The sequence below is a fragment of the Mesocricetus auratus genome, unplaced genomic scaffold (genome assembly GCF_017639785.1).
Source record: "Mesocricetus auratus isolate SY011 unplaced genomic scaffold, BCM_Maur_2.0 Super-Scaffold_100003, whole genome shotgun sequence".
NCBI classification, from domain to species: Eukaryota; Metazoa; Chordata; class Mammalia; order Rodentia; family Cricetidae; genus Mesocricetus; species Mesocricetus auratus.
The window spans coordinates 51,967,729-51,994,858 of NW_024429188.1; the positions used below are offsets into that span (position 1 = coordinate 51,967,729).

General features: G+C 45.4%; 1 protein-coding gene and 1 pseudogene across 1 annotated transcript; both read left to right on the plus strand.

Annotated features, from left to right (window-relative positions):
- The window catches only part of LOC101830482, a 51,509-nt pseudogene extending 48,453 nt beyond the window's left edge, over positions 1 to 3,056 (plus strand).
- A 462-nt stretch (positions 3,057 to 3,518) lies between these two features.
- Fgf16 (fibroblast growth factor 16) lies at positions 3,519 to 13,653 on the plus strand. The gene is made up of 3 exons (XM_005085951.4): positions 3,519 to 3,917; positions 11,201 to 11,304; positions 12,649 to 13,653. The coding sequence occupies exons 1-3, from the start codon at positions 3,644 to 3,646 to the stop codon at positions 12,892 to 12,894; spliced, it is 624 nt and encodes a 207-aa protein (XP_005086008.1). The 5' UTR covers positions 3,519 to 3,643; the 3' UTR covers positions 12,895 to 13,653.
- Positions 13,654 to 27,130: the final 13,477 nt, after the last annotated feature.

The window sequence follows — 27,130 nt, forward strand, 5'->3', positions numbered from 1 at the left end:
ACAACTCATTAAACATGGAGAAGTGGAGCTGGTGCCTACATGGAACTCTTGCCCCTACATTCTAGTCTCTTTGGTGCAGGCTAGCAAAAGAAAAATATGAACAACTCAGCCGCAAAACCTTTCGCCTACAATCTGTCATTCCTGCATAATACAATAGGGCAATGGTGACACAGAACTTGTGGGGATAGCCAATTAATGTCTGATTTGACCCTAGGGCCAACTCCATGAGAAACAACCCATACCTGACACTGCTTGTGTGACCAATAACCAGAGACTAGATAGCCCAGAGACTTATGGTAGAACCAAATGTTACTGGTCTAGAAAAAAATCAATAAAATAATTCCTAATGACATTCTGCTATATGAGGATATATCCAGTCATCATTAGAGAGGCTTCCTCAAGCAGCACGTGGGAATGGAGGCAGAGGCCCACAGTCAGACATTACATGGAGGGAAAGAGTCTAAATGGGAGGTCTTCAGTCAAATACCTCCCCTCAAATCTCAGAGAATCCCATGGAGAGGGGGCAGAAAGAATGTAAGAGCCAGAGGCGATAGAGGACACCAAGAGAACAGGGCCATCTGAATCAACTAAGCAAGGGGCATATGAACTCATAGAGACTGAAGTAGCAAGAACAGAGCCTGCATGGGTCTACACCAGGCCCTATAGCTATTAGCTTGGTATTTTTATGGAATTCATGACTATCAGAACAAATGGATCTCTGACTCTTGTGCCTGCTCTTAGGACTCTTTTCCCCCGTGTTGGGTTGCCATATATAACTTAGCTATGATAGCTTTTGCTTCATCTTATATTTTATTTTGTCATATATAGTAGTTATCTCTTAGAAGCCTGTTATTTTCTAATGATAGACAGAAAGGGAGTGGGCCCAGAGAGGAGGAGAGGGGAGGAGAAAATGGGAGGAGTAGAGGGAGCGGAAACTATAATCAGGACAATACTGTATTTAAAAAAATCCATGCTTGATAAAAAAATATTATGTGTGACTTATTTCATCATAAACATCTACATCCTTTATAGTGTGTGCTTATCAAAATTGTTTCATCTATTTTGCATTTGACACTCATTAAAATCTTTAAGAATTAGTTTTCAACAATTAAAATTTTTTGTTATTATTTTTTTTCCTTTTTGGAAGTGATCCTTCTGACTGCAAAAAATATTCTCCCCATCTTTGCCTCTGGGCCCATTCATTACAAAATCACCTTAGCCCAGATTGAATCCAGGACCCCAACCCCCACCCTTTCTGCTTCATGAATCTACACATCACCATAAAGTTTTGTTTTGTTGTTGGGACAGGGTCTCAAGAGGTCCAATCTAGCCTTGAACTCCTGATCCTCCTGCCTCCACCTGGAAAGTGTTGCAAGTGTGAATTACTGTGTTCAGCACTTTGGATAATTTCTTGTTTGTTCATTCCTTCATTTAAGACAGGTTCTTGCTATGCATCTCAGGCTGGTCTCACTCTAAAGCCCACAAGGGCTGAACTACAGGTGGGTTCCACCACACCAACCTCGCTGTTGGGATACATTTAAGGGAATCCAAGACAGCCTATAGTTTCTTCTATATTCTAATATGGACCCCACCCTTTTAAATTTTCTTAAAATTGTGTGTACATATGTGTGCCTGTGCACATGTGTGTGGGTGCCTGTGGACGCCAGAAGAGGGCATCTGAACCTCTGGTGCTGGAGTTGTAGGCATATATAATCCAATTCGGGTGGCAGGGACAGAACTTGAGTCCTCTAGAAGGGAAATACACGCTCTTCAGCACTGAGCCATCTCTCCAGTCTCTGGACTCTGCCTTTTGCATTTGTGGGTCCACTACGACTGAGTGATAACTTGCATCTGTGTTGTTACTGAGCGCATAATACTAATTTTGAGTGCCTACATTTCTCAGGCATTGTGCTTGGCCCTCGAGGTTCCCTTCTGAGCTAAACAGGCACAACATGGCCAAGCCACAATGTTATTCCAAACTAAGAATTACTACAGGAAGTGAACAGAGGGAGCACATGGAAGCTTAAGAGTAGGAACTCGAATTGCACTGAGTTGTGGGGAGTCTTGTTTACCCATTTTAAGGTAACCCTGAACTTGTAGCTCGGCGGGGTCTCCAGAAGGAGGCGCAGTAAAGGCGCGGAAGGGTAGGATTGGGGGTTCAGTCACTACCAGAACCTGGGGAGGCGGCCAGCGTCTGTTGCGTGTGAAAACTGCAAGCAACAACGCCATTTAATAGGCAAGAAGGAGGTTGAGTGCCAGAGGCCCAGAGGGACAGTGGGGTTCAGGTGCCAGGCAGAGGAGCAGGGGCTTGCGGCAGGCAGGCACCTGCTCGCCAGGTCTTCTCCACCCAGCCTGTCGTCCTGGCCACCGCCAGTTCCCACCTCGACTGCTGCTCTTCCTGATAGAGTATCTTGGAACAGGGCACAGGACAGAGCGAGGAAACACCTGTTTCCAACAAGAAACGAGGTGGGGGGGAAGCCTCCACCAGGCTTCCAATGGCCTCTCATCGAGCTTGCTCTCTCGAGCCTTGTAAAAGTGAGCCCAGAAAGCCATGGAGATCATTTTTCAAAAAGATCGCTTTCTGTTTCTCACCCCCCCCCCCCCACACACACACACCTTCTATACCGAAGCCTCAGCGACTCTTTTTAAAAGTCTTCTTTCCCCTCTGGGGTTTCCCGCCCCTCCCAAAAGCTCCCCCCACCCCGGTGTCTGCAGGGACCTTCACCTCCTTTCAGTCTTTACTGTTGCAACTGCATTCAGCTTCAGGATCCTTTTCGCTTCCTCAGCCCCCTGTGGATCTACAGGTGGGGAGTGGGATTAGGGGACAGCGGAACAAAGGAAACGGAGAGCCTCTGTCCCGGGCCAGACACCCCTTCAGTAGCCTCGTATGGGCCGGAGAAGAGGGGTTCAACAGCTCGGCTCGAGGACGCCCTTCCAGAGCTCAAGCACTTTCCAGAGGAGAGCAACCAGAAGATGCGTGGGAGGTGGGGATGGCCTTTGCAGCCGATCAACAGGCAGACCCCCGCAGAACCGGCCTGCGTGGCCGTGGGCGCTGATGGCCTCCGCGTACTGGGCTCCGTTATTTCATCAGCAGTTTAAGAAAACCTGCCAAAAGCAGTTATGCCTCACTGCAATGTGTAGCTTTTTCCTGCCATTTTTTTTTCATAATAAAAGAGGGAGTGAAGCTCGCTCGCTCGCTCCCCCCTCCACCCCCCTCTCCCAAAAAGAGCCAAATGGATACGAGAAGCGGGGGAAAAGGAAAGAACCCACACACCAATCTCTGAGGGGATGCCAGTGAGGTGTGGCTTGTATTTAAATATCCAATATGTCAATGGAAGGGGAGTGGGTATGTATATAAAGTGCCGTTTGCATCTGATAGCTCCAGGAAGCCAGCTATGAGAGGCCAGGAGAGATGGATGCGGAGGGGAAGCCGCACTTTAACTGAGAGGAAGGTCGGGAGCGCGCTGCCCCACGCTCCCCGCCGCTAAGAAGTTCCTTGGACGCGAACAGACGTGTGCTGCAGCTGGGCAGAGCACGGAGCCTAGCAGCGAACGAGCGCCGCCGACCCGCCCGCGCCCGCCGCGGGGAGAGGCAGTTCGCGCCCCGCGGCCCCGGCTCGGCCCGCGCCGCCGCCAGCCTCGCCATGGCGGAGGTGGGGGGCGTCTTTGCCTCCTTGGACTGGGACCTGCACGGCTTCTCCTCGTCTCTGGGGAACGTGCCCTTAGCTGACTCCCCGGGTTTCCTGAACGAGCGCCTGGGCCAGATCGAGGGGAAGCTGCAGCGCGGCTCGCCCACAGACTTCGCCCACCTGAAGGGTATCCTGCGGCGCCGCCAGCTCTACTGCCGCACAGGCTTCCACCTGGAGATCTTCCCCAACGGCACGGTGCACGGCACCCGCCACGACCACAGCCGCTTCGGTGAGGACGCGGCCAGGAGGAGGGGGAGGTGGGTGGACCACGTACCGGGGAGCCAACGGCGCGGGGCTGTCGCGCAGGGGCCAGCCGAGCCTCCCCGGGCCGGGTGCCATCCGGGCCCGTCGGGGCAGGACGTGGTGGCAGGGCCCTAAGCCTTGAGGCGACCCGGGAGCCCCCGCAATGTTCCCCGGAGGGGGCGGAGGCGCCTTGCGGAGCGGCCTCTCCCACCCGCTCCACCCTCCCTCCTCCAGGACCCAGGGGCTCCTTGTGAGAGCCTCCGACGGAAGCAGGTGGAGCCGGGAGAGGAGTGGGACTCCTTGCCTAGGAGGCAAGAGGCTGTGGCTGGTGGAGCCTCGCGGGTAGCAGGCCCGTAGCAGCTGATCACTCAGAGCAGGAACCTTCACGGGCCACGGGTGTGGTGGCCGGCGGCCCGCACCAGGATCACTTTCATCTGACCCGGCAGCCATGGCACTGGCTATCCTCGGGGTGTCTTTGCCCAGGGTAGGAGCCAATCCAGGCAGTATAACTCCTGGGAATCCAAGGAAAGCTCACGGTAACCATGGAGTAAGGACACAAGTCTTGGGCATCTTTGGCCCAGAACTAATTCCTTACCCATGTGAGGAAACTGTTGTGAGCCCGCTGCCAGCCCCAGAAACAGGTGTCCCCTGGGCCCAGGACAGGAAATGTCTAATCCCCAGGCAGGATTGCCTCTGCCTGCCCGGAACTATACAGAGTGTTCAGAACATCCAGCTGCCTGCCTCCATACAGAACTAATTACATGATTAATATAAACCTTGGTCTGCGACAGAAATCTTTAGGTTTCTAAGCAAATGTGCTCCCTCTTCAATAATCTGCCATTTTTATTTCCAATTTCCTAGTCTCTATTAAGCCATCAAGCAGGTGCTGTGACAGTTACCCTTTCTCCTCCTCCATCTCTCGATGTCCTTTGCTTCCTTCCACGGTCCTTGTAAATCTAGAAGGGCACTTTCTACGCCTGCCTTCAAGCAGACATGCTTTATTGCCCCCCCCCCACTTCCCGATCTTCCCATTCTGCATGCTTTTCTAGAGCTGCATCTGGAGTGCTCAGTTTTTAAAAAGAAAAAAAATCGAAGAAAATGGGTTCGGGGGGAGCAGGCAGACAGGGGCCAGCTTAAGGCCAAACCTAGCAAACAACTAGGACCAGGGTTGGTCTTCCTTGCTGGGAGCAGGCAGGAACCCTAATGAGGTCTATGTCATCTTGGAAAAATGCACTCAAACAGAGCTGGAGTACAGTAGGTTGGGAGGGGTAATGGAGGGGTGCAGGTGTCTGTATAAACTTGCAGCAGGTCCTCAAAGGGTGATGAGGTGGGGTGGGAGGAGAGGGAGTGTTAACTTGGCTTCTTTCCCTTCTGTCACTTGTGATTTTGCAGTCCCCTTTGTTCCTCTTCATAAGGAATGGGACTCCCACCCTGAACTCAGAGGATCCCTGAAATGGCTTACAGATATTAGACTGGTTCACATATAAGAGAAGCACATGTAAGTGTGTGCATTTATATGTATATGTATAAAAACAAAGTCGTGAAATGATGGTGAAATGTGGGGCGGGGGCAATGAAAGCGGTGAAATTGTGCACTGCTCCCTGCTGCTACAAGTGTTTGTCTGACTCTGTGCCTGGGCTGAGCCCAATAATCTACAAGGTCAACATAAATCAGGAATGGGCTCTTGGGATAAGTGGTCTTTAATTGCCTCCCTAAAGACACATCTTGATTTCTTTTCATCTCCCAGACCTGCTGAGGGTGTTAAGTTTAAGGAGAAACCAAAGGAAGTAAAGCTGGCCCAGGAAGGGATCTTTGCACTGCTGCTTAACTGGCTGCTTCGGTTTGGGTTTGGCCTTTTAGAAAAAAACAAGCTTCCTGAGACCACCTCAACATCACCTTTTCCCTTTCCTCCGTCCCTGATTTCTTGGCAGTTCCGCGTATTTCTTGTAAAGGATGATAACTGGCCAGAGCTGTCTCTTTGGAACCTCCCCTGCCGACTTCTAAACACACTAGTACTCATTTGGCACAGGGCAAGGTGCTGTTTGAGTTTGCTCACACTCTCCGCCCTCCACGTTTGAGTTAATCAGCCAGAGTATTCAATAAATCGAAACTTTAACATTCCATAAGTGCTTTAGCAGTCAACATTCCAGCAGGGTAAAGTAGGCCAGACTTAAGATATAAAATATTATAGATCTCTGCTTGGAGGGAGGAGGGAGTCTCCGAAGGCCACGTAAAGTAAATAGCTATTTGTTGTAATTGGAGAGCAGGGCCCCCAAGGATTACCCTGGAATCCGTGTGTTCTAAACAAGTCAGGCTGAGCCCAAGTGCAACCCCGACTCCAAATAATAACCTGTTGGCACCACACATGCTCCCTGCTCTCCATCTGCAGTCGGTAGCCAGGACTGCTGCAGTCCCCGCCTGGCTGGTGGCATTTCCATGAGGTTCACAGGGAGCCTGACATTCCTGAGGGGCACCTGTGGACTGACAGAGCAGGACTTGGGAGCCAGACTGCAGGAGAGGCCTCCTGCCAGGTGGGACGGAGCAGGCTGCTGCAGCTGCTTTGGGTTTTGAGCGATCTGGTTCTTATTTGGCAAAGGGCCAGGGCAGCACTGTCTTGGCCCCGATGGTCTGACAGGATGGCTGAGGGAACCAGATTAAATGACACATTAGCCAGTCATCTAGCTAGGTTCTCAAACAGTGGGGCCCAGGACAGATCCGTTTTGATTGAGGCCCTTGGGAGAGAGGTGTAAGGAGAGAAGAGTCTGGAAACTGTCGAGAAAATGCCAGAGCATGAGGTGGGCAGGTCAAGATGAGGCAGAGGAGATGGAGGTCCCGGGTCTCGAAGGGGTGAGAACTGATGACAAACTTTGTCTACTTAATACTTTGCCTCAACGCTTTGCTGTTAACACCCCTGCCCAGCTGTAGCTGGGAAAATATGAAAATGGCTTGTTTTCTCTCCCCTTTCATGCTGGCTGGGATTCAGGAGAAGGTTTAGAAATATCTGTTCCATCATCATGTGCCACTGGGTTCCCACAGTCTGAATCCAACTAATAGGAAAGTTGGCAAAGGCAAATGATGCCCAAAGACAGCTGGGCAGGGATGATTCCAGCTGTTGGAGACCCCTGTTACTGGACACAACCCAAGCGACATCCTGTATGATCTGTCCTTTGGCATCAGGGTTCACAGAGAGTTGGAGAAAAAGCTGTGGTGACTCAAATGGCCACACCTCTTGGGTTTCATGATTTGTTCTCACACCAGGTCTCTGGAAGTGAGATCACAGGCTGCCCTCTGCTACTTAGTGAGCTCAGTGTAGTCGGGACCATGGGATACTTAGAGAAAGGGGCAACTGCTGTGACTGGAGGCTCAAAGATAAGCTGCCTTAGCAAAACAAAGATCTTTAGTAGCGAGGATTGCTGTCCCTCAGAGTTTAGTGCCCAGGACAGAATCAAAGCATGGCTTGGGACCTCCTTGTCAGATAGGCCACTCTTCTTTGAGCGCGCTTCTGTTTTTCTACAGCCCTCCCTAGACAGGGTAGAACCAGACACAGAACCCAGTGTGATTCTGCCAAGACAAGGCAGAGGGTTAGAGCAGTCCCTCCTCTCATGTTAGTAACTAGATCTCTAAATACAGCCTACCCCCACTTTTGTTTTCTTTCTTTTTTATTATTTTAATTTTAAATAGCTTGCTTCACATGTCAATCCCAGTTCCCTCTCCCTCCCCTCCTCCCGCACCCCCCACCATCCCCCTCAGCCTCCCACCATATTGCCAATTCCTCCCACATAGGGGATATCTAGAGTCTGTCATTTCACTCAGGGTAGGGTCCAGGCACTCCCCTAAGAGTCCAGACTGAGAGAGCATCCCTCTTTGTGGTATGGACACTCGAAGTCCGTTTGTATGCCAGGGATAAACACTGATCTACTGCCCAGAGCCCCATAGGTTGCCCAGGCCTCCTCACTGACTCTCACACTCAGGGGGTCTGGACCAGTTCCCACTTTTGTTTTCTATTTTACACTAGGTTCTAATATATTTTTAATTTTTAAAAAAAGCATCAGGGTGCACATTCTGTAATCCCAATGCCTAGGAGATGGAGTAAGAGGATCAGGAGTTCAAGGTTATCCTTAGTTGCAGAGAGTCCAATTTCAAGGCCATCCTGAACTACATGAGACCATGCCTCAAAAACATATTTAAATGATTTAAGACAGTGCTTTACTATGTAGCACAGGCTGCCCCCTAATTCCTGGAATCATAGGCATAAATCAATTTACCTGGTGTTTGTTTGTTCTTTTGTTTAAATTTTGTGTTTTCCAGACAGGTCTCCCTATGTAACCCAGGCTGGCCTCAAACTTGGGACCCTCTCCTTTTAGCCTCCTAATTCCTGGAATCATATGTGTGACTCAAGTTTGTTTTAATTTTGTGTTTTCCAGACAGGTCTCTCTATATGTAGCATAGGCTGACCTTGAGTTAGCTGTCTTCCTGCCTAAGACCCCCCACGTATTAGCAGTACAGATTATGCCTCCACACAGAGATAATGTTTAATTTTTATGTGACCTGTTTTACATTAGCTTTGTGAAATTTTAGTTTTCATTGTGTGCGTTGGGGAGGCAGGATTAGCACCAGTGCATGCGTGGAGGTCAGAGGGCAACTTTTGGCAGTCAGTCAAGTTCTTTGCTTCTGTCATATGAGCTCCAAGGATCAAACTCAGGTTGGAGGCTAGGCAGCCATTGCTTTTATTCACTGAGCCATCTTGCCAGTCCTACCTTAACTTTAAAAATTATTCTATTTCTTTAGTGTGTGTGTAAGAGAGTGTATGTGTGCATGAGAGAGTGTGTGCGTGTATGTGTTTTGTGTGTGTGTGTGTGTGTGTGTGAGAGAGAGAGAGAGAGAGAGAGAGAAGGAGGGAGGGAGGGAGGGAGAGAGAGACAGAGAGACTGGGAGAGAGAGAGAGAGAGAGAGAGAGAGAGAGAGAGAGAGAGAGAGAGAGAGAGAGAGAGAGAGAGATGAGTGGGGGTGTTGGGCCAGGCAAGTCTACCACCCACAGCAGCACGTGTGGAGGTCAAAAGGACAGCTTGGGGAAGTTCTGGACTTCTACCATGTGAATTCTCTGAATTTAATTCAAGTGGGCAGCTTTGAAAGCAGGTGCCTTTACCTGCTATGCCACTTGTCAACCCTACATTAGCTTTTCAATAATCCTGCTAATCACTGTCATAATGAGCTAACTGCCCAATGAAATTCCAGAAGCCTTTGCTATTTCAGTTTCACTGGGCCACACTCCCCCACTGTAGAGACAGGCAGACTTATATATAATTAAAATACACACAACACCAAAACCAAGAGTGAAAAAATTTAAGTGCACAGAAATACAAAAGGTACACATTCTCAAGAAAATCGCAGGGACTGGGTAGATAGTGGTCGGTTGCTCCTGGCATGTTCAAGGCCCTACGTTCAGTTCTGAAGTGGGAAGTGTATGGGGGTAGGATATGGAGATATAAAGAGGGAGATAGATGATAGAAAAACCCTCAAACAACGCAACTGTGGTAAGGGGCCATGAACTAAGGAGTGAAGTTAGCTGTGTGCATGCTAGGCTCACCCTCCCTCAATGAAACCCCAAACACAAACTTCTTGTGAAACTGGTTTTGGGGAAAAGGGGCAATACTTTCTATTGGCTATAATTATGCTTATTTTGTTGGAGCCAGCCCATTTTCCAACCTCTTTGGATATTGAGTATTCCCATCCCCCTAGACTGTGTGTTCTCTGAGGCTAGGGGAAGCCATGCTCCCATGTCCTCTTATGAGTTGTTTATTAAAATGTTATAGTAGGGCAGAACCTTGTTCAGAGTAATGAAAGATTTGTGTTCATTAAGTCAATGGTTGGTTAGTCCCCATCACTACTGTCTCCCCTTTACTTCCTTAGGGCATATTGTATTCCCTTCCTGAGCTCAGTGTATGCTTTCAGACTGTTATGTCAGGTTTTTGGTCTCTGCTGAAAATGTGGTTAGAGGGAAGAATATCAAAGAATCTAGCCAGGCAGTGGTAGCACACATCTTTAATCCCAGTACTCTGGAGGCAGAGGCAGGCAATCTCTGTGAGTTCAAGACAAGGCTGGTCTACAAAGTGAGTTCTGGACAGGCTCCAAACTACACAGAGTAACCCTGTCTAAAAAAACACAAATAAACAGAAGAAGAAGAGGAAGAAGAATCTAGTTGACTGTTAACATCTTTACATAGCTAATGGATGGACTACGCTGGAGAGATGGCTGAGCCGTCAAAGGCTAGGCTCACAACCAAGGGATAATAGATGTACTGTTTCAGAGCAAAATTATGAAGTCTTCAGTACTATTTTGATTTAGCTTCTGTGTCCCTTTACCCTCTTCATAATTGATATTTTATTGTCCTGGGGTAAATGAAAACATTTCAAATCTTCACCTCTAACCTTGTCAGTTAAATGGACATTTCTGATTTCTTCCCTTTCCCCTTAAAGTTGCAACATCTCAAATCGGTTTGGAGTCCAATGCTACCTGCCAACTCAGCCATGGCTCAACTTTAAATTCTCAAGAGAGAGCAGCAGACTGACAGGCTTGTCAGTTTGGGCTTGAACAAGCTAACAATGTTTGCAGGCTAACTTTTCCCTCCTCTTGTAAACAGGCCTGTTTACAAGTGCATGGCCTGTATGGCATTTGTTAGAGTCAGCTACAGGCAGTTGACAACCTCATGTGGTTTTTAAGGACATGAATGCTGAGAGGGTGAAAAATACATTCAGCTTAGAGGACAGCAAGGGAGTGCAGGTGGGTGTCAGGGACGAACAGGGTGGCTTGGCATCGAGAGAACACGGCTTTGCCATTTCTTGAAAGTGCGGTATTCCACTATACTGATGCTGTAATTGTGGAGCAATTGTTAGAAAGACATCCCATTGTTTCTTCACCTAGCATACCTAAGAGGCCTGGGGGTGTAGCCTAGTGATAGAGCTCTTTCCTAGCATGCCCCAAGTTCCAACCCCAGTACAGCAAAAGAAAAAAAGAAAATCACAGTTTTAAGTGAAGGAAAGGATTGTTTGCCCCATTTTACACATGAGAAAACTGAGGCTTGGAGAGACTGAGCACTTTTCCCTGAGGTTTTCATTTCTTGCTGCAGAAGACGGATTCACCAAGGTGATTCTCCATGGATACCCAGGGCTTCCTAGAGTTGGGGGTAAATGACTGGTAGATCTTGTCACCTGAACAGCTTTTTCCTAGCTCCACGTTAGTAACAAAATGGTGTTCTACTTTTTGTTCCAGGAATTCTGGAATTCATCAGCTTGGCTGTGGGGCTGATCAGCATCCGGGGAGTGGACTCTGGCCTGTACCTAGGAATGAATGAGCGAGGAGAGCTATATGGATCGGTAAGTTTCAGCTTTTCTATTTAGGCGAGGCTATTGCCACCAGTGTTTGGACAGCCTAAGGCAAAGGATAAAATTGTCTATCTAGCACTTGAAACCCCTTTTATGACTGACTGTAAAAGATTGGTCTCTTCTTGTTCTTGGCTGCTCAGGGTCTTTCTCCCTAATACCTTGTTCAGCCCTGCATCCAAACAAGGTTTTCTTTGATACATTTGCTTCACCTTTTCCATTAGAGGGCCTGCTAGCGCTATGATACTAGGAAGCCATGCTGGCTTGTCAGTAGATGCTCAGGCTTTAGGGCATTAACACTTCTAAAGAGCACATGTTAGTTTTAATGGGTACCCAGAGCAGTCGCTGATGAGCAGGCACAAAATAACACAGTGAAAGAGCCAGCCTTCCAGTAAGAATTCTGAAGTTAACAACACAGCCCCCGATTTCCATTTTGCTTCAACTGAACCCCAAAGGCCAAATAACACCAACAAATGAAGAATGAGTGTTCTGGGGACTGGTGACAGCCCCGACCCCTAACTAGGAAAGGGCTGGCTGCAATAATCTCCTGTGCTCTGGAAGCTAGCCCAGCACTGGGGCATGGTAAGTGACTTTGCTGACCTTAACCCTTTCAGGGAATCCCAGTATCCTGGCTCAGACTTTTGACTCACATAGCATGCTTTCTGGCTGGCTACACCCATGAAATCAGAACACATTTTTCTCTGACACCTAGGAGATAGGCCTGTCCCCAGCACTCAGTATCGGGCACCCCAGCAAACAGTATGGCGGTCCGATCTTGTATGAGAAGGGCCAAGAGCAGGAAACCCAGGAGCTGCCAGCTTGAAGTAGCCAGATTGGAAGAGCTTTTCAAGGAGATCTTTTCTGAGCTTTCCAACTGACAGGCTGCTCATTAGGAAAGATCACAGCTCACCTCCCATGCAGCTTTATATAGACCCATGGCCTTTGCCTGCCAGTTGATGTGGGTGACTGTAATCTCAATGCATTCAAACATTATTAGCCCTAAGTAGGAAGTGAGCTTGGTGGAACCTAGAGAGGCATTGGAAGGCCATGATAGAAATTCTGGGGTTTTAAAGAGCCAGCCTAGGCCAGCTCCTCCAAATCCTTCAGGAAAGTTCACACCCAAAACATTTTTGTGTGGCCCGTGAAAGAAGACGAAGAAGATACAAGTCAGGGGGGTTTTGTGCTGCTTAGAAGAAAGACTCCTTGGTCACACAAGGAGACAAGACTGAAATTGTCCAATCTCCACGTGCTGTTGCTATTTCAGGGTTTCCCCACCAGCAGACTGGGATGGGAGGAATAGTCATATAATAGGATCTGCTTTATTTTCTCCCCTCACAGAAGAAACTCACCCGTGAATGTGTTTTCCGGGAACAATTTGAAGAAAACTGGTACAACACCTATGCCTCCACCTTGTACAAACACTCGGACTCGGAAAGACAGTATTATGTGGCCCTGAATAAGGACGGCTCACCCCGGGAGGGTTACAGGACTAAACGACACCAGAAATTCACTCACTTTTTACCCAGGCCAGTAGATCCTTCTAAGTTGCCCTCCATGTCCAGAGACCTCTTCCGCTATAGGTAATGGCCCTCTGGTGCCACCTCTGTGACCCATGTACTCTGTGGCCATGGTTGGCTCTGCAAACACTATACTCCGTAGCTTTTCAATCCTTCCTTCCTATCAATTAGATAACAGAGAAGCACTTACCATTCAACTTGACCCAGCTGTCCCCTTGTTCAAAGTGTATATCAAAGTTGGTTATTTTGGGGAGGGACATGGGAGGAGGGGTGGGTCAGAGGGAATCTTGTATATACTTTTTGCTTTACTCATGTTCTTTCCCATGAGGTGGCATAACAAAGACAGGGGCCCCCCCCCGCTAAGGGCCAAGGCTGTCTTGCCTCACAATCTACCCAGATACTTTGAGATGGGGTGCAAATGAAAGACCAAGGAATCTGCCCCAGATGCTACCTAAAGAGCTCTGGGAAAATGTCATTTGGAAGATCCTAGGGGCTCCAGCCCTGCTCCAAGCCATCCCTGCCCTGGCTCTGCAGAGCTCTCATTCATCCTGACATGCAGTTTTCCTGCCACCGGAGCGGGAGATATGGGGTAGGTTGTAAGGAAATGATATTAAAATGTAAGCATGGATACTGTGCATAAGGACAAACTATTTATGAAATGTATATGCTATTTATTTTATATATTTATTTATTTCAAAATAATTTTATTTTTAATGAGAGATGCTATGACTGGATTTTCATCAGAAAGAATAAGGTCCTACTGAAACAGGAAAAAATGAGTTATTAAAGGCTTTTATTGGCAATAAAATTGTCTTTAGATTATAAACCAGTGTCTAATTCTATTGATTTGCGCATTCAGTAGAACGAAAAGGCTGTTCGACTTCCTTCTCTCCAGGTCATTAGAATTCTGATGGCAGGCTCATGTAGCTTGGACTGGGTGACTCCATCATCCAGGGTGGGAGCATTATCTAGGGGCCTCCTTCAAGACCTAGCACTCCTTTCTTGTCCTGTGACTTATTGGAACTTTAGGAAGGAAGGCCTCAATCAACAGCTTTTACTGAAGCTCCCACTGTAAACATTTAGGATTGGGCATAGAGGAACCCTCGTTAGGGACTTGATGAGAGCCCTGAGCCCCAGGGGCAGAGACTTAATTGGTGGACTTTTACTTCAGATATGATGGTAAAGCAATTTAAAATGATAGTCAGCAAGGAGAGGAGTTTTTGAGCCAGTCAACTTCCCTTCAAGAAGATATTATCTTACTGACATCTCTTGCCAGGGCTCCTTCTGGAAGAGTCTGGGAAACTGTCAGCACATTCCCTTAGAGCAGCAGTGCTCAGAGCACATGGTCTGTTGCCCAGCAGCATCACCTGGAAACTGCTCAGGGATAGAAATCAACATGAATTTAGGGCAGGGCCAGACACCTTGCATGGTATCAAGCTTTCCAGGGAACTCCTAAGCACAGAATGCTACAATTTGAGAATTAACACGCTAAGGAGATTTTGTTTTTGCAACCAAATGGTTCATAAGTGAACTGGTGGGATAGTGTTAGTCCACAGAAAGAAGGAGGCATACCTCAGAGCTCTCTCTCCCAGATCAGTCCTAAGGTATCTTGTCTTCAAATCCCTGGACTCTTGACTGGTATTTCCAGAAGCAGGTGTAGAAGAGATTGTAATCAAAAGGATAAAAGTCTAATGAGCACACTAACAGTATGAAGGCCTGGTGGGCAAAGGTTTGGGAATCTAGGCTAGTTCTTCCTCATCCTGCCCATCATATAGGCATCGACTATTTTTCTAATTAATTGAACATGTGCGTCAGACTGATTAGATACCAGCTCACTTGCAAAACAACACCAGTGGTAGGTATAGATCAACGGTGAAGGGCTTCTTAGCATGTGCCAGGTCCTAGATTCCATCCCTAACCCGGTCTCCAGCACCACAAAAAAAGCAAATCCAAAAGAGCTATAAAAGCTCACCGAAATTTAAGTGCCCACTAGAAAAGTCACAATATGGAGATACATACCTAAAATACCAAATAAGACTGTGGTGAGAGCTAAACTGAGGGCTGGGATATAGCTCAGTGGAAGAGTGCTTACCCCTCATTCATGGTTCAGTTCCTAGTGCTGAAAAAAAACAAGTTATTTCATGACATGTATGATCATTAACTAGCATGCTGATTTATGGAATCCCCAAAATGGACATTTCGGTGGCCTATGCCTGCTAGGGTGTTTTCCAGAAAGGATAATGTCTGCTTTGAAGAACCAACAGAATTAAGGAAAGCAAAGATCGGTTAGACTATGGAAAACACTATCTATAAAATTCTCCAAGATTAAAACCCAGCTACATTAAAAACACTTATGTACTTTTGAGACAGGACGTCTTTGTGTATCCAAGAGATACACAGAAACTTCTTATGTATCCTAGGCTGGCCTCAGATTCACAATCCTTCTGCATCAGCCTCCTGAGTGCTGACTTTGCTGGTGTGCACTACCTCATCTGGATTATCAATGTCAATAATGAGCATCAGACCTTGATGGGTTTTTGTTTATGCGTTTGTTTGTTTGTTTGTTTGTTTGTTTGTTTGTTTGAGACAGGACTTTGCTATGTTATCCAGCTTGCCCCAGACTCCTGGGATTGAGTGATCTTCCTGCTTTAGCCTCTTGAGTGTTAGCACTACAGATGTATAACACCACACCCAGTTTTATACCTTGATAATTGTACTTTTTGGTTGTTAGGTTTGGTTTTTTGTTTTTGTTTGTTTGTTTGTTTGTTTGAGATTGGGCATTATAAAGTCCAGACTTGCCTTGAATTTGGTTTATGACTGAGGATGACTTTGAACATTTGATCCTCTTTTCTCTACTTCACAAGTCCTGAAATTATAGGCACATACCATCATACCTGGCTGCACCTTGATTTTATTTTTAATTCACTTTTATTACATTATTAATTTAGTGTGTATGTGTATGTATGTGTGTCTGTCTGTCTGTCTGTAGACATGCACATGCCATGTGTGAAAATCAGAGGACCACTTGCAGGAGACAGTTCTCTAATTCTTCTATGTGGAACCTGGCAATTGAAATAAAGTTGTCAGGCTAGACAGTAAGTACCATTACCACTGAGCCATCTCACTGGCACTGTGTTCTGGTTTTAAAACCTAAAATTTACCTATGCTACCTATCAGTGTTCAGCTACTTAGAACTTTTGATACCCAGCCACAACTTGTGACATCTTTTAAGACACATGAAATCATCTGTAACCATAAGAGAGTGATATTTCTCTGTAAGCAGGGTTACTGTTACTTAAATGGACCCATTAGCTCTAGCTTGGAAAGACCACAGGAACCATATTACAAAGAAGGATGTGCAAGAAAAATACCATAACATTGAGACAGGGAAAGACCCAAAATGCCAAGTCAGTCCTTCTTCCCTTTGGATAGAAGTAGAAGAGACAAGACTAGAAGGAAGCCAAGGAGGGGGTTGCTCTTGGTGATTAACTCAGGGTAACAATCAGTGGGGCATGTGGACAGAGACTAGTAATCTGGGCTACTCTCATTTTCAAAAAGACTGATACATTCTGGAAATAGGAGTATAAGATGCATGAGCTAGCACCACTAATGTCAGTCAACAGCAGATCAACACCATATCACCAAAGTGCTAAAACAGTGGGTTATGTTGCACCAACCTAAAGAGAATTCTAGAAAAATAAGCTCTGCAGCTCTTGTTTTGGATGAAACCAGGTAAGGAGACCACATTTTAGTCATCTCTCCATCCCTTCCTCATGGTTAGGACATTCCTGAAGCAAAACAGGCACTTGAGAAATCTTGAATAAATACTAATTAGTTGAAAGGATGAATGTACCATTGAATGAATGGACAGAGACTTAGATTCCTTCTATAGTATGTAGACATGCCTCTGTATATATGCATGCATATGCTAGAAATCCCTGGTGAGAAAGAACTTAGGAATGTATTATATAACAGAATAATATAGAGTGCTATGTCAAGTTGTACATGTGACTCAATAGGACTATGACAACGTTGAGTGGGTCAAGGAAAAGATAAAGGGTTCCCTGTCGCTATAAGTGTTTAAGAGACTAGACAACCACTTGACAAGAATATTGTGTCATTTTGCATACACAGAATATCTAGTATACCGGGTACTAGATAAATGGTAGGATGTGGTATTGACTTACCACTTATACATTCTGTAAGGCTCCCAGAATTCTCCTGAACACCAGTGTTGGTCCTAGTAAGAACATATAAGATCTAAAAGTGCTGCTCGATTGCTGTCTCTGACAAGGAAAATGGCGATGATCAGAGATCCCCAGCTTGGAGTTCATGAGATTTTTTAGTGGACCAAAGAAGGCCAGTTGGGCCTGAACTCCCCCAAATAATATGTGAACACATATATTTGGTCCTTGAAGCATCCTTCAAGAGCTATAAATGGGTACCTTAAGAGTTTCTACAGACAGAAAGCATCCTACATAAGAACTAGTGGGCACTGTCATCCTATGTGAAAGTGCTAACAAAGTCTTTAGATGTTTGCTCTCTTGCTTACTTACCACAAAGACATGGGTCTTATGTGTCTCCTGTGCTCTGAGAGAGAGCCTTAAATAAGACAAGAAGGTATAAGTAGGGGCATGGAGGACAAGGCCATCCCTGGCAGCATTGCTCTACTTGCTTCTTTGTCCCTCTATTGCCACTATCCTTAATGTCTTGTTCTGCTTTCTTCTCCTAATTTTTTAATTATTATTTTTTTAATTTTATGCATATGGGTATTTTGCCTACATGTATGTGTGTATCTTGTGCCCAAGGAGGTCAGAAGAGGGTGCCAGATGTCCTGAAGTTGGAGTTACAGATGGTTGTGAGACAACATGTGGGAGCTGGGACTCAAATCTAGGTCCTCTGGAAGAGCAACCAATGCCCTTAATTGCTGAGCCGTCTCTCTGGCTCCTGTTGCTCTATTTTCTATTGCAATAACAGTATACCAGACACTCACTAATTTATATAAATTAGTGGGTCAGGGGTCACCTGGGCTCAGTCCAAGTAGTCTAGGAGACAGCCCCAGCCTTCCTCTTCTTCAAAAGGTTGGTTCTTGAGAATCACCTTCCTCCTCTCCTAAATGGCTTCCCCAGCACTTAATAGGCTGGGATCCATCAAGGAGGACCAGCAGAGCAGGGAAGAGGGGACCAGACAGGAGGGGCTGCCCTTTTGAACAACAAATTCAGTTTCCATCATTTGATGCTTACTTGACAGAAGGGTCAGAAGGTCTTTTGGTTTTTCATGGAAGAAGTTTTCTAGTAGGTAGGTCCCTGTGACAACACCCTGGTGGAAAGTTCAGAAAAATGAGCTTTTCATTGACCATCAATAGTTTCTGTTCACTCTGCCACCCAGCATGGTTTCCATGGTCCCCTCTGTATCTATTGCACTCAGCTCTGCTTTTTTCTCATTTGCTTTGGAGCCAAAGACATGCAGATATTTTTCAGACCTTGGAATCAGACCAACCTCATATTTTGTTCTGTTTTTCTTTTACTTTTATGATGTGTGTGTGTGTGTGTGTGTGTGTGTGTGTGTGTGTGTGTGTGTGTATTCATGCTCACACTGCTGGGGCTCAAACCTAGGTCTTTATGCATACTATGTAAGCACACTCACTGAGTCATCCTCTCAGCCCTTGGCTTTTGAGATAGGGCCTCACTATATAACTCAGACTGACTATAGCCCCTTATTTTAAATCTGATTCTTTTAACTCTTTGAACAAATTCAATCATTCATTAATTCATTGAGTATTTATTAAGCACATATTACATCCTTAGAGGCATAAATGTGAATAGGACAGTTTCTGTCTTCCTGGCATTGCTTGATCAGATGGTCAGACACAAGCAAGTGAAGCTATATAGATTACAAAAAGAAGAGTGCAAAGCACTGCAGTACTGTGCACAGGGGAGCGGGCTGTGATGGTGTGCCTGTCACCCCACCTACTGGGGAAGCTGAGACAGAAGGATCACTGTTAGTCCAGGAGTACAACATCAGACTGGCCAACATAGCAAGACTGTCTCAGACCAAGACTGCAGGTTGGTGTTATACAGGAGAGAGAAATAATCAATTCAGGTGATTGTGAAAAGTCCCCAAACAGTGATGCTTAGGCTGAACACCCACCACTTGGAAGACACTAGAAGTCCAGTGCATCGTAGAGGAGCCTGGAAGAGAAGAAAGAGGTCGAGCTGATCTGTCCCACCAGCCCAAAGCACACCAAACCTTCCAGATCTCTCCTCCAACTGCATCCTATAGGTTTCCTCAGCTTCTCCACTTAGGCTATTGTAATTTTTAAAAGCTGTGTGCAAGAGAAAGACACCATGTGACAGAGCTTGGGTGGAGGGTTTTCTATTGGGGGAAAGTGAATGGGCCTTGGGGAAGGGAGAGGGGAGATTTGCCTCTGGGGACTGGAGCAGCAGAAGAGAAGAGAGAGGCAGAGGCAGGGGGGGGGAGGCGGGCAGGGAGGGAGGGAGGAAGGGAGTTTCTCAGTGACCAACATGAATCCCAGCCACGTGTATATAGTACAAGGTGACTTACAGAGCCTCGTCTGAGCCCCTGGTAGCTGGAGTTTACAGTGCCCACGCTGTTCTGGTCTTGGGTTGTCAGCACTGCTGGATGCAGCTATGCAAGTGTGCTCATCAAGTACTGTCACTGCCTACACAACCTCCAGGGGGGCAGCTATTTTCTGCCTGACAATCCGGATTCCTCTAGTTTTAATTCCAGTGGAAGTCATAAACACCTAGTACCAAGCCTCATCAGCAAGTACCCAGTACAGTGTCTAAAAACAGAGCCCAGGGCCCTAAGAAAGACTTCCTAAATCAAAATTTCCACACTTGCTCCCAACCAAAATGTGGAGAAGCCATCTAAATTACAATTTGTAACTGAAATGATTAATTTCCTCTGTCAAAAGTTCTCAAGTTTTTGTCCTCAGAAACAAACACTTACACCCTTAAAAATTACTTGAAAAACTCGGAACAGTGGTGCATGCCCATAACTTGTATAAAATGATAAACCTATCACACATTAACATAAGCAATATTTAATAAAACGACTACATTCTCAACAATTCAATTAAGAGTGATAGTGTTTTACATTTTCTACTCTTTAGTGTCTGTCTTTTATCCTGGGGAGTGTGTGTGTGTGTGTGTGTGTGTGTGTGTGTGTGTGTGTGTGTGTGTGTGTGTGTGTGTGTGATATAATTTTATTCATTTTGGGAGAGGCACACAAGTGTTAGAAGGCTGTTTTTCAGGGCCCAATTCTCTCCTTTCATCTTTTTTGAGGCAGTGTCTCTTGTTTCTATTATATTTTGTGCTCCAGGCTAGCTAGCTTCCAGCTAATTCTGTCTCTGCCTCCCATCTCACCACAGGAGTACTGTAATTAATTACAAACACACACACCACCATGGTCATTAGGCTTGCTTAGCAATTGCGTTAACCTGCTGAGTCAGCTACCTCCTTGGGTCCTGTGTGTGTGTGTGTGTGTGTGTGTGGTGTGTGTATGTATTCTTTATTCTTTATTCTTTTCAAGACAGGTTTCTCTGTGCAGCCTTGGCTGTCCTAGAACCCACCATGTAGACCAGACCAGGCTGGACTTGAACTCACAGAGATCTGCCTGCCTCTGCCTCTAGAATGCTAGAATTAAAGACTTGTGCCACCGCCATCACCTGGTCATAACAGATATTTTAATGATTAAATTTTAACATTTGTGATGATTGCTTTAGATAGCCTGGGTTAAACTCAGTGGGCCACAAAACATAAAAGCAAGATCATTAGAAAGGAAGGGGGCTTGACAGGGGTGGGAGGGAGATAAGAGAAGGCCTGAGGTAAGAGGAATCAAAATCTTATGTCTGAATGAAATTGTCAAAGAACAAATTAATAAAAAATGCAAGAAAGAGATGATTTGAGAAGCATCTTTTTTACTTGGTTGTCTAAAGGAACGTTCCACATGTGACATAACCTATAGAGAGAACTGCGTTGTGAGGGCTATACGAACCAAGGGGCCCACCATTGTGCTCCCTCCCCCAAAGGCTCAATTCTGCAATGGTTTCAGGAACAAATAACCAATTCCCACTTTACAGGAATTCACGGCATCACACAAGTTGACAGAGCCTCTATCTTCCATCTGCAAAAATTACAATGGCAAAATTGAATAGATGCTCGCATCTGCCCCAGCATTCAATTTGTTACTATATGCTCTTTTGGCTGAAATATAGAGGGAAATGCAGCAAGTTTCAGAGATATGTAACTGGAAAAGAAAAGGTCTCACTGACTCCTAGGACTCCTTGGACTGTACTTTGAGAATCACTGCTCTGTATAGTTAACAAGTCCCAAGTGATTCTTATCATGAGAACGGGACATGAACACAACATTGGTTCAGCTCCATTTGCCTGGAGCTCAGCTCTAGCCTGTTCTGCATCAAGTACTCTTTGGTCTCTGTGGATGAGCCTCCCTCACGTTTTGCAGAAGACTCAAGCCATCCCACAGTAGCTTCCTATCAATTGTGTGTGTGTGTGCGCGTGTGTGTGTGTGTGTGTTGGTTTTATTTTTTCTTTATTGAAAACTTCATTTTATCGTTATAAAATATATATAGCAAAATCTGCCATTTTAACCATATACACACAATGGCATTTATTATACTTCCAGTATTGTGCAACTGACACCACAATACTTCCAAACCTTTTCATCACCTTAAGCAAAAACTCTAAAACCATTAGGCAATATCTCCTCATTACCCTCTTCTCCAAGCCAGCCCGTGGTAACCCCTAATCTACTTTCAGTCTCTATGGATTTTTTTCACTCTGGACATTTCATATAAATTGAATTTTACAGTGTGTAATCTTTCATAACTGGCTACTTCTCTGTAGCACACTATTTTGTGGATACATTCATTTTGTAATATGTATCTTTTTTCTTTTGATCGATAAAAACAGGGCTTCTCTGTGTTTCTACGTTTGTATATGGCAGATATGCTGCTATAAATATCCATATACAGGGGTGTGAGAATGGTTTCATCCTCTTGAGCATGTACCTCATAATGATAGACTCCAAGAGGACCAGATCTATTTGAAAGGGTGCTCAATTTTGTATGTATACCAATAATATGCGAGAGTTCCAGTTCTTTCTTTCATTTGCTTTTACCTCTTAGTTTATTTTTGAAACAAGATCTCACTATATAGCCCAGGCTGACCTTGAACTCACAGTCCTACTGCCTCAGCCTCCTGAATGCTGGGATTACAGGCTTATCCCAGCACACCTGATGGCCTCTAACATCTCTACATCCTACCCTCCTCTTGTTTCTAATCATTCTCTTATAGTCGTACTAATTAGGTGTGAACTGGTATCTCATTATGATGTTTTGATTTAGCTTAGCTTTAATTAACAAATTATAATTGCATATATTCATAAGATGTAATCTAGTAATTTGATATATGTATACAATGCTGAATGATTGACTAAGGCTAATTAATATATTACCACATTTATTTTGTATTGAGATTTAACATACAACGTTGTTTTGATTGTTTCTCTCTATATATATTAATTTATTTTATGTGTATCAGTGTTTTGTCTGCATGTATGTATGTGCATCACATGTATGCCTGGTGCCTAAGGAGATCATAGAACTGGAGTCATGGATGGTTGTGAGTCACCATGCCATGTGGGTGCTGGGAAGCAAGTGTAGGCTCTCAGCAAGTACAATGAATGCTCTTAACTACTGAGCCATCTCTCTAGCCCCAAGTGCTGTTTTGAAATATACATTATCGTTCATTATTATCACATTAATGTACAACAGATTTCAAAAGTCTACTTGAATGTTCCATCCTTACACCAATTCCATGTCGGCCACACCACCCTGATAACCACCATCCTTTTTTTTTTTTTTTTTTTTGGTTTTTCGAGACAGGGTTTCTCTGTGGCTTTGGAGGTTGTCCTGGAACTCGCTTGGTAGTCCAGGCTGGTCTCGAACTCACAGAGATCCGCCTGCCTCTGCCTCCCGAGTGCTGGGATTAAAGGCGTGCGCCACCAACGCCCGGCTGATAACCACCATCCTTACTCTGCACCTTGAAGCTTGATTTCTTATGAGATGGTACTTATAAGCAAAACCAGGTAGCATTTTTCTCCCTGTGTCTGCATTATTGTACTTAGAATAGAGACTTCCAAGTTCATCATGTTGTCACAAACGTCAAGATTTCTTTTTAGAGGCAGATATAGTGGCACATATCTTTATTCCCAGCATTTGGCAAGCAGATATCTATAGGAGTTTGAGGCCAATCTGATCTACATAGCTAGTTCTAGGCCAGTCAGACTACACAGTGAGACCCTGTCTCAAAACAGAACAGAACAAGTAAATGCCCCCACAAGATCATTTCTTTTTACAAACTAATATTCTTGGGGCTGCGAATGTGGGTCAAGTAGTAGAATGATTGCCTTCACATAAAACCAGGGAAGGCAGTATAAGTGCAGAATCACAGCACTTGAGAGATGGAGGCAGGTAGACATAGGGAGGGAGAGAGAGAGAGAGAAAAAGAGAGAGAGAGAGAGAGAGAGAGAGAGAGAGACAGAGACAGAGAGAGACAGAGAGAGACAGAGAGAGACAGAGAGAGAGAGAGAGATGGAGATGTTGTGGGTTAACCTGCTCGGATACCCCTTGGGATAGGGGGTGAGAAGACACAGCACTAACAACGCAGGCACCAGGAGTGAGTGAACAGTAAGAAGACCATGCTGCAGAATCATTTATTAAGGAAGTTAACGCTGCCTTTTTATTATTATTTTAATTTTAAATAGCTTGTTTACATGTCAATCCCAGTTCCCTCTCCCTCCCCCTCCTCCCGCACCCGCCCACCACCACCCCCATCCTCCCATCCTATTGCCAATTCCTTCCACATAGGGGATATCTAGAGTCTGTCATTTCACTCAGGGTAGGGTCCAGGCACTCCCCTAAGAGTCCAGGCTGTGAGAACATCCCTCTTTGTGTTATGGACACACGATGTCTGTTTGTATGCCAGGGATAAACACTGATCCACTGCCCAGAGCCCTATAGGTTGCCCAGGCCTCCTCACTGACTCTCACATTCAGGGGGTCTGGATCAGTCCCATGCTGGCCTCCCAGCTGTCAGTCTGGGGTCCAAGAGCTCTCCCCTGCTCAGATCAGCTGTCTCTGCTGGTTTTGCCAGCCCATTCTTTGCCAATTTGCTCATCGCTCCCCTCTCTCTGTCACTGGGTTCCATGGGTTCAGTTCAGTGTTTAACTGTGGGTGTTTGCCTCTGCTTCCATCAGTCACTGGATGAAGGCTCCAGGATGGTTATGGACATCAAGTTCATTATCAGGAATGGGCATTTGGGGTGGTCTCACCACTATTGCATAGCTTGCCAGTTGGTGTCATCCCTTTAGATCACTAGAGGTCACACTGGTGCCTGATCTGTCTTCTAACCTATGATTCCCTCTTCCGCCTATTCTACCCCCCACTCAACCTTTCTGTTCCCCCATGACCTACTCTCTCTTCCTCTTCTTCCCCTCTCTTCTTCCCAGCTCCCACTCCCCCTGCCACCCCTCGCCGTGTTCCCCATCTGTTCAGAAGATCTTGCCTCACTCCTCTTCTCTGGAGTACCATGCATATCTCTTAGGTTCTTTCCTGTTTCCCAGACTCTCTGTCAGTGGAAGTGCAGACTGGCACTATCCTGATGCATGTCAAAAATCAATATATGAGTGAGTACATACCATGTTTGTCTTTGTGACTGGGTTACCGCACTCAGGATGGTTTCTTCTAGTGCCATCCATTTACCTGCGAATTTCAAGATTCCATTGGTTTTTTTTGTTTTGTTTTGTTTTGTACTTGAAGTTCTAGCTATAGCAATAAGACAACAAAAGGAGATCAAGGGGATAAAGATCAGAAAAGAAGAAGTCAAGCTTTCACTATTTGCAGATGATATGATAGTTTACATAAGTGACCTGAAAAACTCCGCAAGGGAACTCCTAGAGCTGACAAATACCTTCAGCAAAGTGGCAGGAAACAAGGTTAACTCAAAAAAATCAGTGGACCTATTATATACAGATGATGAAGTGGCTGAGAAAGAAATCAGAGAAACATCACCCTTTACAGTAGCCATAAACAGCATCAAATATCTAGGGATAATGTTAACCAAGGAAGTGAAAGAACTGTATATCAAGAACTTTGAGTCTTTAAAGAGAGAAATCAAAGAGGATACCAGGAAATGGAAAGATCTCCCATGCTCTTGGATTGGTAGGATCAACATAATAAAAATGGCAATCTTGCCAAAAGTAGTCTACAGATTCAATACAATCCCTATCAAAATTCTGGCACAATTCTTCACAGACCTTGAAAGAACAATAATCAACTTTATATGGAAAAACAAAAGGCCCAGGATAGCCAAAACAACCCTATACAATAAAGGAACTTCAGGAGGCATCACTATGCCTGACTTCAAGTTCTATTATAGAGCTATAGTCCTGAAAACAGCTTGGTATTAGCACAAAAATAGACAGGTAGACCAATGGAACCGAATTGAAAACCCTGATTTTAACCCACACACCTATGAACACTTGGTATTTGACAAAGAAGCTAAAACTATACAATGGAAAAAAGAAAGCATCTTCAACAAATGGTGCTGGCATAACTGGGTATTGGTATGCAGAAGACTGCAGATAGATCCATGTTTATTACCTTGTACAAAACTTAAGTCCAAATGAATCAAAGATCTCAACATAAATCCTGCCACACTGAAACTTTTAGAAGAGAAAGTGGGAGATACTCTTCAATGAGTTGGTACAGGAAACCACTTCCTAAACATAACACCAGTGGCACAGACACTGAGATCGAAAATTAACAAATGGGACCTCCTGGAACTGAGAAGCTTCTGTAAGGCAAAGGACACAGTCAACAAGACAAAAAGGCAGTCCACCGAATGGGAAAAGATATTCACTAACCCCACATCTGACAGAGGGCTAATCTCCAAACTTCACAAAGAACTCAAGAAGCAAGTCTACAAAACACCAAAGGATCCAATTAAAAGGTGGGGTACAGAACTAAATAGACAATTCTCAATAGAGGAGTCTAAAATGGCTGAGAGGCACTTGAGAAAGTGCTCAACATCCTTAGCCATCAGGGAAATGCAAATCAAAACAACTTTGAGATTCCATCTTACTCCTGCCAGAACGGCTAAAATCAAAAACACCGAAGACAATTTATGCTGGAGAGGATGTGGAAAGAGGGGAACACTCCTCCATTGCTGGTGGGAGTGCCAACTTGTACAGCCACTTTGGAAATCAGTATGGGGATTCCTCAGGAAAATGGGACTCAATCTACCACAAGACCCAGCAATTCCACTCTTAGGCGTATTTCCAAAAGAGGCAAATTCATACAACAAGGGCATCTGCTCTAAGATGTTCATAGCACCATTATTTGTAATAGCCAGAACCTGGAAGCAACCTAGATGCCCATCAACTGAAGAGTAGATAGAGAAAATGTGGTACATTTACACAATGGAGTACTACTCAGCAAAAAATAATGCTGCCTTTATACCACCTCCCAAGGTTCCACTGGCTCAGGCGACTGACTCTACTGTATGTCCTTTTCTCATTGGTGTCTCTGGTCAGGTGTCTCTCTGTCAGCAGTCTCTGGGTGTTGAGACAGGCTGGGTGACTTGGCTCAGGGAGGAAATGCCTGCTGTGCATGCACATGCAGGCTGGCCTGGGCACCAGCGGCAGGGCGATTGCAGCTTGGGTAGGCTGGCCGCAGTTTCTCAGATAGATAGATAGACAGATAGGTAGGTAGGTAGGTAGGTAGGCAGGCAGGCAGGCAGACAGGCAGGCAGGCAGGCAGGCAGGCAGGCAGGCAGACAGACAGACAGACAGACAGACAGACAGACAGACAGACAGACAGACAGAACGAGCCTTTGCAGTGTTCTGAGGGTGAATCTATATCTTGGCTGTCATGACTAATGCTACAGTAAACTCAGGAGTGTAAGTCACCTTGGCCATTAATTTTACTTCCTATGCTTTCTCTTGATAGATCCCTGATAGTGAGACTGCTGGCTCATAGGACATGGTTTTTGTGTGTCTATCTGTTGTGTTTGTGAAAGGATCTTGACAGATAGCCTAGGCTGATTACAAACTCAAATTCTTCCTGCCTCAATTTCCTATATGCTGAGATTACATATGTGGCATACCGCATATAACCAGTAATTCCATTTTAATTATTGCTATTGTTTTGAGACAGGATCTGACTGTGTAGTTCTAGCTGGCCTGACACTCAAGCTGG

Coding starts and splice junctions, on each gene's coding strand:
- Fgf16 (XM_005085951.4), top strand. CDS start 3,644: ATGGCGGAGGTGGGGGGCGTCTTTGCCTCCTTGGACTGGGACCTGCAC. Junction 3,918..11,200: donor CCACGACCACAGCCGCTTCG/GTGAGGACGCGG, acceptor TTTTTGTTCCAG/GAATTCTGGAATTCATCAGC. Junction 11,305..12,648: donor GAGGAGAGCTATATGGATCG/GTAAGTTTCAGC, acceptor CTCCCCTCACAG/AAGAAACTCACCCGTGAATG.